General features: G+C 44.5%; 1 protein-coding gene across 2 annotated transcripts in view; it reads right to left on the reverse strand.

Moving 5' to 3' along the window:
• Nucleotides 1-6,887: 6,887 nt before the first annotated feature.
• The window catches only part of PDZRN3 (PDZ domain containing ring finger 3), a 241,796-nt gene continuing 234,206 nt past the window's right edge, over nucleotides 6,888-14,477 (reverse strand). For both annotated transcript variants that reach the window (XM_045493565.1, XM_045493566.1), the window contains 4 exons: nucleotides 13,576-13,638; nucleotides 11,683-11,784; nucleotides 9,973-10,089; nucleotides 6,888-9,299 (listed from right to left, as the gene is read on the reverse strand). In XM_045493565.1, the coding sequence (XP_045349521.1) occupies nucleotides 7,743-9,299; nucleotides 9,973-10,089; nucleotides 11,683-11,784; nucleotides 13,576-13,638 (1,839 nt within the window). In that variant the 3' untranslated portion in view covers nucleotides 6,888-7,742. The remainder of the gene's footprint in view (nucleotides 9,300-9,972; nucleotides 10,090-11,682; nucleotides 11,785-13,575; nucleotides 13,639-14,477) is intronic.

The raw sequence follows: 14,477 nt of genomic DNA on the forward strand, positions 1-14,477 counted from the left end.
TGTAACACTATAGACTTCCTTTGGAATTATGCTTGATGTTAATTGAAGGAATGAATTCCAAGTCTGGTTTGTAAATTGTATTTGTTCATAAGGGAAATCAGATCATGATAGCTTTGGTATATATTAAAGAAGTGACCCCAGTGAAGAGGAGGAAAAAGCAGGAGGGTTAATGGAGTAGCAAATAGAAACAGGTTGTGATTCCTGAAAAGGCTGGGTCAGAAAGAGCCAGAAGATTGAAAAATTGATGAAGAAAAATTGGTCAGGTACAAGCCCTTCACCAAAGTACTCCTTAAAATGTTGGCTTGGAATCCAGAAAGGGGGCATGCACATGTTCTTAAGGTAACAAAGTCCATAAATGCTCATAACAAGCCTCGGGTTATGGTGAAGGTAGCTCTTAGAAACTCATTTTTTCTTTAGAACCAATACCCCTTATTCCCAAGACTGCGCTACAACTGTTCTGGGTAAATGTGAGGCATTTGCAAGGCCCATGTTCCTTGTCTTAAATGTGTCCTTCCCAGGAAGTGGAAAGGCTTAAATTATATTTAATTAGGATTTATTCAGCTCCTCTGTGCTTTCAGTTGATCAGCACTGAGAAACTTGTTTATGGAGGTGAGTGTTTACTGCCTTTGGAAATCTGTGGCCTCTGCTTAGGATACCTTGGAGATTACTTCTGGAGGGAAACTCTGAATGAGTGGCAGCAGGGGTTGGAAAACCTCCCTCTGATACAGAGTCACCCTGTTAGTTCACACAGTGGGTCACAACTCAGGGGAGGTGTTTCAGGAGGCTGGCTAATCAGAGAAGCTGTGTAGTCCTAAAACTACTTAAATTGTCTTCTTCATTTTACACTCATTAGGACCATTACATCAGGTCAGATTCTTTATCTCCGGATAGTGGTAATACCTGAGAGGAACAGCTTTAGCTGGGAAGGAAGGGAGGTGGAAACTTACTCTTTCTTAGCTCCTGATCTGTGTGCTCTTGATAGGTGCTGGAAAAAGAAGCCTGGGTAGGGAGATGGGTTCTTACCAATGGTCACCTTGGTTAACTCTGCAGAAGTCAATTGACCAACCTTGTTAAAGTTATCATCTGCAATAGCATAGAAGTGGGAAGCAACAGGGTTATAGACAGATTTATCCCTGCGTTGGAGAAAGGCACAAAATGATTAACACAGGTTATGCAGATACTTACTGACTAAATGTTTGTATGCCTCCCAAATTCGTGTCCTGAAGCCCTAACCCCCATTGTACTGGCGTATGGAAGTTGGGCCTTTGGGAGGTAATTAAGTTTAGACGAAGTCCTGATGGGGTCTCCATTATGGGATTAGTGTCCTTATAAGAAGAGAAAGACACCAGAGCTTCCTGTCTCCCCACAATGGAGAAATAGCCATCTCCAAGCCACAAGCCGGAAAGAGAATTGTCATCAAAACCTGATCATGCTGGCACCCTGGTCTTACACTTCTACTCAGTCTCCAGAAGTGTGAGAAATAGATTTCTGTTGTTTAAGCTTGAGCTAAGTAAGACATAAACAAGCCAGTCTGGCATCTGCTGCAATATGAGCCTGTCTCAGAGTGAAAATCCATGGGCCCCCTGTCAAGGAAATGCTATTTCTGAGCACAGTGATTAAGAATGGCTGGAAAGAATTGGTTTTTCCTTTCCCCTTAGTTGTGTACTAGCTCTTTCGCTTTGAGCAAGTAGCTTCCCTAAGTCTTGTTTGTTTTCTCACCTGCAAAAGAAGGATAACAATCCTACCCATCTCATAGGCTCTTTATGCTCAAGCAGGTTAGCACATATAAACGTTTGGCATAGTTTCTAGCACACATTAGGTGCTCAATAAATGTTGGCCATATTGAATGGCTATTTATGGTCATGCAGAGAGTTTGGCTCTTTCCTACCTCACCAGTCCTAGCACCCACCATTCTCTCCACTGCTTTGTGAGCATAAGCTACACTGGCTGTCTTTGGGTGTTTTTGTTTTTTTGTTTCAAGTAAGCCATGTCTCTCCCACCTCAGGGCCTTTGCATATGCTGTTTCCTCTGCCTCGAATATAACCACTCTCTTTGCCTAGTTAACTCACATCCAACCATTGGCTTTCAGCTCAACCATAACTTTTTTGGGAAACCTTCCTTGAATTCTGTGGCACTAGCTCTCTATCCACCCCCTGTTGTAACCATGCTGGCATATTTTTTCAAGTATTTTTGTGATGATTGGGTTATGATTTTTCTTTCCCAACAGAAAGCTTTATGAGAACTCACTGTGGCCTTAAACTCTGCAGGCACAAAAAACTACTGACTGAAGAAATCCATGCTGTGTTTTGATGTATCTCCCAGAGCACAAGGGTGGCAACTGTTCCTCAGAGCTGAAAATGCTAAGTCAAACCTATAATGTCCGGGGTGGCAGCTAAGGGAAGAGAGCTAAATGCACAATTCAACCTGATCCTAATATATTTTTGAGAGACTGAGGTCTAGACAGTTTCATTTGGCTTGTGAGGACTTTGGCAAGACTCAACAAATAGGTAAGCAAGTTTAACTCTACAATAGCCTCACTGAAGAAAGAGTCGTTAATGGCCCGTTTTTCATTTTAAAAAGTAGCTGAGTACACTGAGGTCAACATTCTGCCATTGGAAGGCAAAACCACATTCCTGGCAAATCACAGGCCCCCTTGGACAACGCTCTTTCAGGATCAGTTGAAACTGGAAGCTAAAACAAAATGGATCATTTAAGCAGAAAAACCCATCTGAATGAAACCCAAAGAACCATGCTTTGTTTTGTACCTGCTTTAGGGAATTCACATTTAATCAGAATTGAAGGCTACAGCATTTGCCATGAGAATTCTTGCATATTATCTCGGTTTTAGTGATTTCTTTTTAATTAGTTGCTGCTCGGCAGAAATCCTAATGTGCTTCAAACAATCAGGAGACAGATAAAACTGGGAGTTACACTTGCTTATGGTACAACTGTGTTTGCTTTCTTGGTTTGGGGCAATTTTGCTAACAAGTGACCTGTAACCTACTTCTAAAGCTACCAGTAGATAATTATTTGGTAAATTTTCATACTTCAGTTTATGATACTAATTAGTTCTCCAACCAGTATTCCCCAGGCAACGTCTGTAGTCCTACCTCATCACATTTGTGATTCTTGCGACTTGGGATCTCCTGTTTTCATTTAAAAGATGAAAAGCTTAATTTGAGCCCCCAAATTCCTGTATTTTTATGTGTTGTCTGTCATATGTTCTTGCCAGGAGAGTTAGAATACTCTGTAATTTAAAACTCAAAGGGAACCGAGCAAAATGCTTGTCGTTTTGAAGCAATTTCTTTTATTGCAGTCATGACCGTATTAAAAGTAATAACATAACTTGAACAGACTTCAAGGTACTTCTTGAGAAACAGATGGAGGCACCGTGGTGACAGGTGAAGGGTTTGGCATCAGGTGGTTGCAAATTCAAATCACATCCCTACACTCAACTGGGCAAATTTCATCATAATCTGAGTCTAAACTGTTGATAAGGCCATCTGCCTTGCACAACTGCCCCACCTTTGGTGAGATCACATGGTGGTTTTGCACACTCATGCTTGATAATCTCTATCAGTGCTATGCAATAGAAATAGATTATGTGCCACATAGGTAATTAAAATTTTTCTAGGAGCCACATTAAAGATGAAATTAAAATTATTTTATTTAACCCAACACGTGTGAAATATTACCATTTCAATATGCATACAAATTGAAATATGTCCTTTTTAAATTTTTTAGTAGTCTTTTAAATTCATTTTATCAAAACATTTCAGTTTAGGTTAGCCATATTTTAAATGTTCAACAGCCAGATATGGCTAGGGCCTCCTGTATTGAACCATGTAGCAGTGAATCATTAATAAATTCTCATTTCTATCCCTTTGGGTTTTTTTTATTTGTTTGTTTTTGAGAGAGAGGGTGTGAGAGAGGGGCAGAGAGAATCCATGCAGGGTCTGCATTGTCAGCACAGAGCCCAAAGCGGGGTGCAAGCTCACGAGCCATGACATCATGACCTGACCTGAAGTCGATGCTTAAAGGACTGAGCCACCCACAGGCCCCATCCCTTTGTATTTTAGAAGTACTGTTTAAATTTGAGTCTTCCAGCCAATGGAGTGACTGATCCACGTGGAGAAGTGGGAATCTGTCTTGTAAGTCTGAAATTTATGTAGCTATGAGAGGAATAACCATGAGCACAATGACTGTTAGAGTATAGTTGCTAGTGGTTTCTTGAGTTTTAATTGCCTTAGGCAGTATGGTTCTAATGGGGAAAAAAATGTATTCCTTGACATCAAAAGTGGGCATCCAAATCAAACAGTGCTATCAGGTACAACTAAAAACAGCTTGAAAAAGAAATCCATAGAATTGTCTAGTTTAGTTGGTCTAATGTTTAGGTTTTTAGATCTTGAGGCCCATGAATGGACTTTAGGGTGCACATAAGTCCTTTAAAATTATTCACAACTCATCAGTGTTAATTTATTAAAAAATTTTTAACATTTATTCATTTTTGAGAGAGAGAAGAGTGTGAGTGGGAGGGGGGCAGAGAGAGGGAGACACAGGATCTGAACCAGGCTCCAGGCTCTGAGCTGTCAGCACAGTGCCTGATGAGGGGACTGAACTCACTGACCATGAGATTATGGCCTGAGCTGAGGTCAGATGCCTGACTGAGCCACCTAGGCACCCCTCAATGTTACTTATTATAGGTCTATTTTTCTGTGTAGAGAATCCATAGCTTCTGTTAGATTCTCACATTGGCCAAGGAAATCAGGGAAATAAAGTATCAGCAGCTGGGGCAATAGAAAAGTCTGTTGGTTCCAGAGGAACTTCTGTTGACACAGGAGCTAGGCTTTGACACCAGTGAGAACAGAAGTTCTAAATTGTCTCTTGTCACTATTACTCAGGAAAATCCCTCAACTCAACCACAGGCTGGGAAATGCCAGTACCACAAGGCACTTGGGAGCTCAAATTCACTGAAGAAATGGCAGATTCATGTCTCCTGGCTTATGCTCACTCCAGGGTATCCACTGGTAAAATGTGTTTATTTTTTGGTTGAAGGCACAGAGTTGAATGCATCTGAATTAACTGTATATATCTACCTCTCTTGTGTCGCCATGGCACTAACAGCTGTGGGAATAGGTGGTTGGTTCTAAATTCAAATTCCCATTTGTTTATTAAATGAGCCCCACTTTTCTCCTCGAGCCTCTTGCTCATGGATAAAATGATTTCTGATTTGTCTTTGAATTTCTTTTTGGAGTGGATTTGCTCAATTAGATTTGGAAACCTGTCACATTGCAAATTGTGACCAAATGTATTTATACGATGGAATGATTTTTTTTTTTAATTTAATCTTTATTTTTGGGAGAGAGAGAGAGAGAGAGAGAGAGAGTGAGCAAGTGGGGGAAGAACACAAAGAGAGAGAGACGCAGAATTCAAAGCAGGCTCCAGGCTCCAAGCTATCAGCACAGAGCCCGAGGCGGGGCTTGAACCCATGAACTATGAGATCCTGAGCTGAAATCAGACACTTAACCAACTGAGCCACCCAGGTACCCCTATATGATAGAATGATTTTTACAAGTAAGTTGTAATGGAAGGATCTAGAATTGGACTTGTTTTTAAGTGGCACTGGCTGACTCCTAAATCTGGAGGCATGTGGGAAGCTCTGGTGAGAAACTTCTCTACTTTTGTGTCACATGATTGGACTGGAGCTCTTGGTTGTTGTGGCCATATACGTGCTTCTGACCTTGAGGGAGCACAGACAAGGGGAGGAAAGCTACTTCCCCTCAGAAACCTGCATACTTCCATGTGTCTTACAGCAGTGTTTATGGTCTGTGAAACGTGAACTAGAAAGAAAGGTTGTGAGATAAGAGAGTACTACAGATGCGAATCTTCTGGGAGCCGAGGGTCCGGTTCTGTTGCCTGGTGAACTTGGGAGAATATAGGAAAACCATGCCCCGAATAGCCCACCCTTTTGTAAAAACTTCTCTTTGGAGGGTTGATTAATGTAGCAGATGTAATTACCTTTGCAGCGCCTAATCTGGAAGAGACAATGAACAGACATCTTAAGTAATTCAGTGTCTTACCTTCATGACATTGTTCTGTTGCCCAGTGTGACTGACTCCTAGTTAGTCTCAAGATTTTAGCCTCAAAGGCGACATTTTGGTTGAAGTAGGGGACAGGGGAGGAATAGATGAGATGCCTACACACCTGGTCATTTCAATCACATTTTTGGCCAGATCAGGGAGTAAACCAGATGTCAGACATCATGGCAAATGAAAATGACACCCTTCCAAATCCTATCTTGATTTTTTTTCAGTAGGTATTATAGCTGCAATTGGTGTCAACACCAGAGCCAGGGAACAATTTGTAGCAGATTCATTATTTAAGACCCTGGGGGTTGTTGGGATTTTAACACATACCAGTTTTGAAACCCACTCATTTTGGTGACTTACGTTATTCTGTGGCAATACCAGATAATTTGCAGAAATGGAAAGTTGGGGCTAGCCACCCAGAGGTGTTTTACTGGCAGGCAGTAATGGTTGCAATAGACCAAAGAGATTTCGTTGTAAACATGACCCTGATTGATAAACTTGCTCCTACTTATTCTTGTCTACAGGATAAATGGGCCAGGTTGAGGCTTTCTGCAAGACAGGAGTCAAAATGGAGGATTAAATGGTGAGTTTGGTGCCTTATTCTTACTTCACTGATAGACATTTGTTTCACGTCTGTCTTTGGGTTTTGGGCAAAATGCAGGTATTGGATGATCTGACTTATATATTCATTCGCAAGGAAGTAGGTAATGTGATGGAAGTAAAAAATAAACACTGAAAAAGGCTTTTATTTTATCAGCACCACTGCAAAAAAAAAATGAGGAATCACTTCAAAACATGTCAAATAGAAAATAATAATTTATTTTAACTTCATTTTACTTAATGTTTAACTAATCATGATTTCATGAGCTTGCTTGTAAAACTCTGTCCCTTCAAATCTACAAAGCAAAGGTTTACTACAATGAGCACTTAAAATTCCACAAACCATCTCCATCCACAACTTTCCTGTACATGCAAATTCTTCCATTGGGCTGCAATATTTGCAAACATGCTTTAAACTTCCATAAAGCTGCATGATATTTTGCTTTCTGTTAAAACCTTTACACACTCTTGGGAACTTTAACCAGAAAAATGTTTAAATGTGTATCCCAACTCTAAACACTGCTGGTTTGGTTATGTATATTAAATCATTAACCACACAGTTTGGTAGTGTTGAGTTGAAGCCTTGACCTAAATTATATATTAATGGTCACTCATATGAAACACATCCAACAAAGTAACATTATAAAATAGAGTTCCATTAAAAATACACACTGGCAGTTGTATCTGTGTTTTCGGCAGGAAAAAAAAAAAAAGCATGTTTAACTTTTTTATATGAATATAGTTTTAAACAAATTATTCTGTGAAAGTATGCTTAATAAAAAGATCTTTTTGAAATTTAAACACTTTATGTAAAAGGTAGGAAGTAAAAAAGTACAATTGCTATTTGAAAAAAGCTCTGTTTGTTAATATTGCCTTTGTTAAGGGTGGTTTTTCTCCACTTAAAATAGAGCTAGTTGCAGAGCTGGCCAATCTGGACTATAAACAGGATGACCGTATTTACCTTATATACAAAAACTTGCCGCATTGAACGAGGCAGGAATTTCTACCCCAACGGTAGCGTTCTCTTTTATGTACACGACGCAGAAGTGAAAATTATACAGTAGTCACGGATAAGAAGGAATTGTATACTCTCGTGCCATCTGGTGATTTTGTGCCGTGGGTTAAGAGTTCCTGGATTGTCATCCAATTATCAAATATCTTTTTATTCCTCTTCTTCATCATCTTTTTGTGGCTCAGTTCAAGGATGTTCATCTCCTTCCTGTCGTCGGCCGCTTGCTGCTCCTTCAGGCAATCCAGCCTGCTCTGCATCATGAACTCGCGCCTGCGCCTCTGCTCCTTGGCCTTCACCACGTGCTGCTTCCTCTCCTCTTTGCTCCAGTAGCGCCCCAGCTTGAGCTCGCTCACCGCGTCGTCGTCGGTGGTCATGCCGCTGCGTTCCTCGCGGATCTTGAGAGCGCGCTCCCGCAGCAGGCGGTCCCGCACCGGCCGCTTGGTGATGTAGCGTGTGCCGTCGCTGCGGACCTTCACTTTCCACTCCATCCTGGCTTCCGCCTGGCCGGCCGAGTTCAGGTCCTTGCACATGCTCACCAGGCTCATCTGGCTCTGCGCGTACTCCACGGCCGACTTCTGCTGGATCAGCTGCATGTAGCTCTGGTAGTGCTGCGCGTGCGCCGGGATGTGGGCGTGTTTGTAGGGCGAGTGGGGGAAGGGGGACAGGTACGAGCCGGCCAGCTTCGGTCCGGGGCTGGGACTCCCGCTGTCGTCGCTGGGCCTCCGCTCCCTGTTCTCGGGGGCCTGGCTGGTCCCCAGCTCTTGAGGAGGAGGGGGGCTGTAGCTGGCGCTGCCCACCTCGGGATCTTCGGTGATGGCCAGCAGGTTCTTTGGGGACGGCCCGTAAGCTTCTGTGGTCCCCACGGCCCCCTCGCTGCTGCCCTCTGCCACTCTCCTCAAGGAGTTGTCGGGGGACATTTCCAAGGTGAGCGGGGTGCTCCGGCAGCTCTCCCCCGTGTTGTAGGCGCTCGAGCTGTCTTTGTCGGATTTCTCCGGGAGCTCGGTGATGTCCGACAGCTCGTGCCTGCGGACGTCAATGCTGGTGTTGTAGTTGCGGAAGCCGCTGTTGTGCAGCATCCAGGACTCGCGGTACTGCTCCCGGAGCTGCTGCATCTTGTGCGCGCGCACGATGCTCAGGCATTCCAGCTCGATGCTGCGCAGCTCCTCGTTCAGCAGCTCCAGCTCTTTGTCCACGCTCTCGGGGTCGCTCTTGCTGGCATCCAGGGGGCTACTGGCGTAGTAGAGGCTGTAGGGGTTGCTGTTCTTGGCCTGGCACTTGAGCTCCAGGAGCTCCCGGAAGCGCTCGCACTCGTCCACGGGGATGCCCAGGTAGTCGGCGTCGGCGCAGTCGGCAGACAGGAAGGACTCATTGCTAAACGGCAGGTCGCCGCTGCCCAGGGTGTCCTGGCTGCAAGTGAGCTTCCTCTGCCCGGCCAGCGGGGTGGATGACGCGGTGGCATCGTCGGCGTTGTTCTCCTGCTCCGAGCTCTCATCGTTGCGTGTGCTCTCGTCTGTCCGTCCCACGCCGCTGTCCTTCTCGTGCTGGTTGGACAGGATGGTGGCGGTGTCTGTGGTTCCCCCGTCTTCCTCATGTTTCTTCTGGAACAAGAACAAACAGCCAAAATGAGGGAGACCCCGTCCGTGGTTACCAGGTTCCACCTTTCCTGTAGGGCAAGGGTTTCAAGACAGGGCAGGCTCTGCATTTCTAAGGCTCAGGGGCAGCGTATGGGATCAGTACTAGTTCAACGATCTGGCCAGATCGACCGGTGCTAAACTCCTACACTTCTCATCCTCACTTTTCCTGTCTAAGTGGAGGGGAAGAGTCACTTTACCTCAGTGAATGATCCTAGCCATTCAAGGTCCCAGTGCATGGAGAGTAGGAAGCCTACAGGGCCTTAGTACTTTATCAGGACTCTGACCACAGAAGGGGGCTAAAACAATCTAAGCAGCTCAGGCAACACCCAGGGAATTGCTCTACTTTTGAAAACATGACTTCATGTTTTCTGACCTGCTTTAGAGCTCGCCCATGTGTTTTCCCAACAGCCAGCAAGTCAGCTGTACCTCCCATTACTGCTTAGCTTTAAAAGCCAAGCTGCACTCCCTTGGCCGGTGAGAGTATCAGCTTGCATTTTGTTGGTGTGCAAACAGAAAAGCACTTCATTTTCTTGCTGCCTTCCGGGCCGGTGGGTTTCTGATGGTCTTTCACATCATGAGGGAGATGGAGGGTGCACATTTTGCCATCGCTCAGAGGGGTGAGGGGTCGTGGCCTTACCTGCTGCAGCATGCTGGCGGTGAACTGCATGGCCTGCTGGTGTTGCTCCTCAAGCATGTCCATGTGCAGGTGGTCCAGAAAGTCGTTTCTGTCGTCGTCCATCCAGCCCTCGTCCAGCTGCAGAGAAGAAGCAACAGCCACCACAGGCCTCATAAAAGATCCCTTTTGTTTTCATTTTACTTATTTTTAAAAGCAAGGATATTACCCTGGGAGAAGGGGAGAAGGCTCCCTCTCGGGCTCCCTCTTGCAGGAGTCATCAAAGTGCAATGTGCCTGTTGGTTTGCTATCCATCAGAAAACTGGCCTCTTTCACGTGAAAGAGACCTTCCACCCTACACCATGTCTGGCCAAGTCTCTGGTGTCCATGGTTTTATTTTTGCAGGGTGACACCCTTGTATCCCTAGCAGCTACCATCAGTGGAGCAGGCCCCCTGTGTTCGGGGGTCAGGTCGGGCCAGCCCTGTCTCCTGGCCTACACACAAGGTTAGCAGGCCCTGAAGAGTGTCTAGTTGTGGTGTGGGAAGAGTTCTTTTTGACACAGAAAATAGGTGTGCTAAAACTAGCTGCCTGGGGCAAGGCTCATCACTCGTTTTTAGGCCAGGATCTTCCTAGCACAGACTCTTCAGGGAGCTGAGATCTTACAGCCCGTGGGCTGAATGTGGCCTGCTGTTTGTGGCCACTTCTGTGCTCCAGTGGCAGAGTCTAGCAATTGCACTGGAGACTATATGGCCCCCAAAGCCAAACATATTTATTATTTGGCTTTTTGAGAAAAAGAAAGAAAACAAGAATGGTTCTTTAGTTTTATAAAATAAAAGTTGTATTTTATGTGTAAGATGTACATCATGATTTAATATACATAAATGTAGTGGAATGATTCCTACAATCCACCTAATAACATAGCATTTCCTCACACAGCTACTTTTTTCGTGTGATGAGACTATCCAAACTCTCAGCCAAGTTGTAGTAGCTATGCAGTGTTACTGACCACAGCCATCATGTGGTAGGTTCCCTCCGCTCTTGGGTTAGAATTGAGGTCCACACAGTGGATCTAGGCTGAAACATTTGTCAAACTTTAGAAACTCAAACATCTTGATGGTTATGACCCCGGCTATGTTTTCCATTCCATTATATTTCCTTCTTTTCTCCTTCATTCCCATTCCCATGCTAATGAGCCTGCTGGGCCTGTAGTATAAATGCCAGGCTGCATGTCAGGGGTCTCCTTACACAGTGGATTTTAGGTCACATCAAATGAGACTGCTATTTCAGGGTACATAGTGCCTTCAAATTCAAACTGAATGCTTGGGCAGTGGTCCATAGGGCCAACAGACTTGGGTTTTTGGTTTTAGAAACACAGACCCAGGGCGCCTCGGTGGCTCAGTTGGTTGCAGGTCAGCTCAGGTGATGATCTCACAGTCTGTGAGTTTGAGCTCCACGTAGGGCTCTGGGCTGACGGCTCGGAGCCTGCTTGGGGTTCTGTGTCTCCCTCTCTCTGCCCCTCCCCTGCTCATGCTCTATGTCTCAAAAATAAAGTGTTGTATGGAAACCAATTTGACAATAAATTGCATATTAAAAAAAAAAAAAGAAACCCAAATTCTCAGTATGCCACGGACTTCAACTTTGTATATTAAAGATTTAATAAAATGAAGGAGATCCAAATAAAAAAATAATTTAAGAAATACAGACCCTGCTTCATTGGCAGCAAGTTGACTCACCTGGAGTTCAGGCCTTGCAATCAGCAAAGAAAAGTTCTTGTTTTCTTCACTGGTTAGAAGAGCCACAGCCTCTTCACGGTTCTGCACCTCTATCCCATTAATCTTTAAAAAAAAAAAAGAGAGAAAAAGTGATGAGGCATCGGAGGGGTGGACAACAGCATAATTAGTTCACCCAAAATCATTCCATACTGTTCCAGGCGGCCGTGTCACCCAGTCACAGCTGGAACACAGAACTTCCACAGAGCTTGAAAAGGATGCTCATTTTCAGAAGGAAAGGCCCTGCTCAGACTAGTCTGTCACTGTGACAGGTGTACAAGGCTACTAATGTGGAAGCTCCGTGAACAGAAGTCGCTGAGACTCCAGAAGGCAGACTGAGAAAAATCACCATGTTGTGAAGAGGGAACAGCTGAGCAATTTCATCAGACAGAATACTCAGGCAGGAACCGAAAGGGAATTATTACAGACACTCATTATTACAGATCTTTTCAGAGAATATGGGAGAAAAAGCAGCAGCAGGTGTGATGTGACCATTACAGAAGGGGAAGAAGGCACATAAGGAAATGGCATTACATGTGGTGTTTTGGGTGCCCGTTTGGTACTTGAACCTTTTTTAGGTGGGACGGAAAGTCTAGTGAGGGGGACTCTCTCACACCTGGTATGGAGGTGTCAGTCCCAAGGCAGAGGATTCCTCCAGGGGGCACAGGGATGGTCCCATTGAACAGGAAGGTGAGCCTGCCACTCAACTCCTTATGCCAGGGAACCAGGAGGCAGCAAAGGGGTGACTGAACCCAGTTACCAGTGGAGACAGGCAGGGCCATTTCCAGAACCCAGTACTTCCATGCCCCGTAGTGAAGGCTAATGGAAAGCTACAGCATCCCCAAACACAGGACTGCAGGTGCATCAGCACACTTAGGAATCAAGGTCTGGGTTACTCTACCAGGAAAGGGTTCTTAAGCAGCTGAGGTTTGGGATGAAGTCTGAGGAAATGTAGAATAAGCAGTGGAAGAAGAAAATAAAAATTACTCGTGGTGAGGGGTGTAATGGCAGATATAAACATGGTGGCTTAGAAATGAGATGGCGTGACTGAGAAGAGGCAGACACTAAGCCCTGTGGCAAAGAATCTCAATTTCTGTGAGATTAAAACAGACTGCTGTTGAAACAAGCCAGTCTCATTTTGAGTCCAAAGAGCATTCGGGGTCCTGGTGAAGAAACTACCCATAGAAGCCATTCTATGGTATGGTGGCATTCAACTCATGAAATTTAAAATGCTTCTCCATCTATTTTACTAAATTTGCCCAAGATGTTTCTGTTTTCGGGGCAAGACCAACCTTGACACATGTGCTCCAAAATTAAATTTAAATAAAAGGGAGGAGGTGCCTGGGTGGCTCAGTCAGTTAAACATGGGACTTCGGCTCAGGTCATGATCTCGCTGTTCGTGGGTTTGAGCCCCATGTTGGGCTCTGTGCTGACAGCTCACAGCCTGGAGCCTGCTTCAGATTCTGTGTCTCCCTCTCTCAAAAATAAAAACCATCAAAAAAAATTTTAGAACAAGAATTATTTTGGTTCACAAGTGGCCAAAATTACTGGCTTGACCTGGGCCCCTGCTGGGTGGTCTTTGACCAAAGAGAATGAAAGGAAATGAGGTTCGCCTTCTGTAAGGTGCTGGGGCACTCTCCCGTTTGTCCTAGGCCTCCCCACTCCCTGGTGCATCTTACTTTCTGGGGCTTGTGATTCACTCATTCATTTAACTTGTCTGGCCTCACTATATACCACATCTGATTTGGTCATCCTGGTTCTTTAACCTCTTCAGCCCTAAAGCTATTGACGTAACCCATAAAATGTGCTCTCCACTGTCAGGCAGGGGACGAAGCTGCTGGCTGGAAGCTGACGTACCTGGATAATGCGATCTCCTTCTCGGATGCGCCCATCCTTGGCCGCGATACTGTTAGGGTCAATCTGAAAGAACACAATGAATATGTCAGCACAGAATGGAGAACTAAGACACGTAGAGAAATAAACAAGACTTAGTGTCATGCAAGGAGAGACCAGCATGGATCGCTCTGTTTCCAAGTCCTTTCCTGGGCGTGCTCTCGGATGCTTGCATAGCATCCCTGTTACATGGCAGCGTGTGCAGACCCTGGGGACTTAAGGGATGGAGAGGCACAGCTGACTTGTGTTGCATTCACAAAAATGAAAGCCACAGTGTGATGCAGAACAGGTTCAAGGGTACCCTTCGCTATGTTGTTCATCATCAGCCATTGCCTTGATTATTGTACTAAATGCTTCAATTTTGGAAAACAACTTTAAAAACAAAATATAATTGAGACAGGATTAAGTATGGTAAAAATCCCTCCAAATTCAGTCATAGAGGACCTTCTTAAGCTTGGTGAACATAGTACATCCAAAGGAATAATTATTAAGCCTAGTAAGCATAACACTTTGTTCTTCCCACAGAGAGAGGTTTTATTTCCTCACACAGTTGAGTGTCTGTGCTTGCAGACATGGGAGTATATGGGAAGGGATCCATACTGACAGCAGTGGCTTTGCATTGTCTTCTCTAATAAGATCAAAATAGCTTCCATCTATGTACTTTGAAGATGCATTTAACTTACATGAAATCAACTATATACACATTCAACCAAAAGGAAAAAAAAAGAGTAAGAGATAAAGAAATACTTTAAAAAGTGTAAATGATTCCATCCACCATCCCATTCAATGAACACGAGAAGGGAAATGTGAATCTGCTCTTCTTCCCCTGGGGCTGAACACACAAAACCATGTAAACGGCTCCGTTT

This window comes from Leopardus geoffroyi, chromosome A2 (assembly GCF_018350155.1).
Source record: "Leopardus geoffroyi isolate Oge1 chromosome A2, O.geoffroyi_Oge1_pat1.0, whole genome shotgun sequence".
Taxonomy (NCBI): Eukaryota; Metazoa; Chordata; class Mammalia; order Carnivora; family Felidae; genus Leopardus; species Leopardus geoffroyi.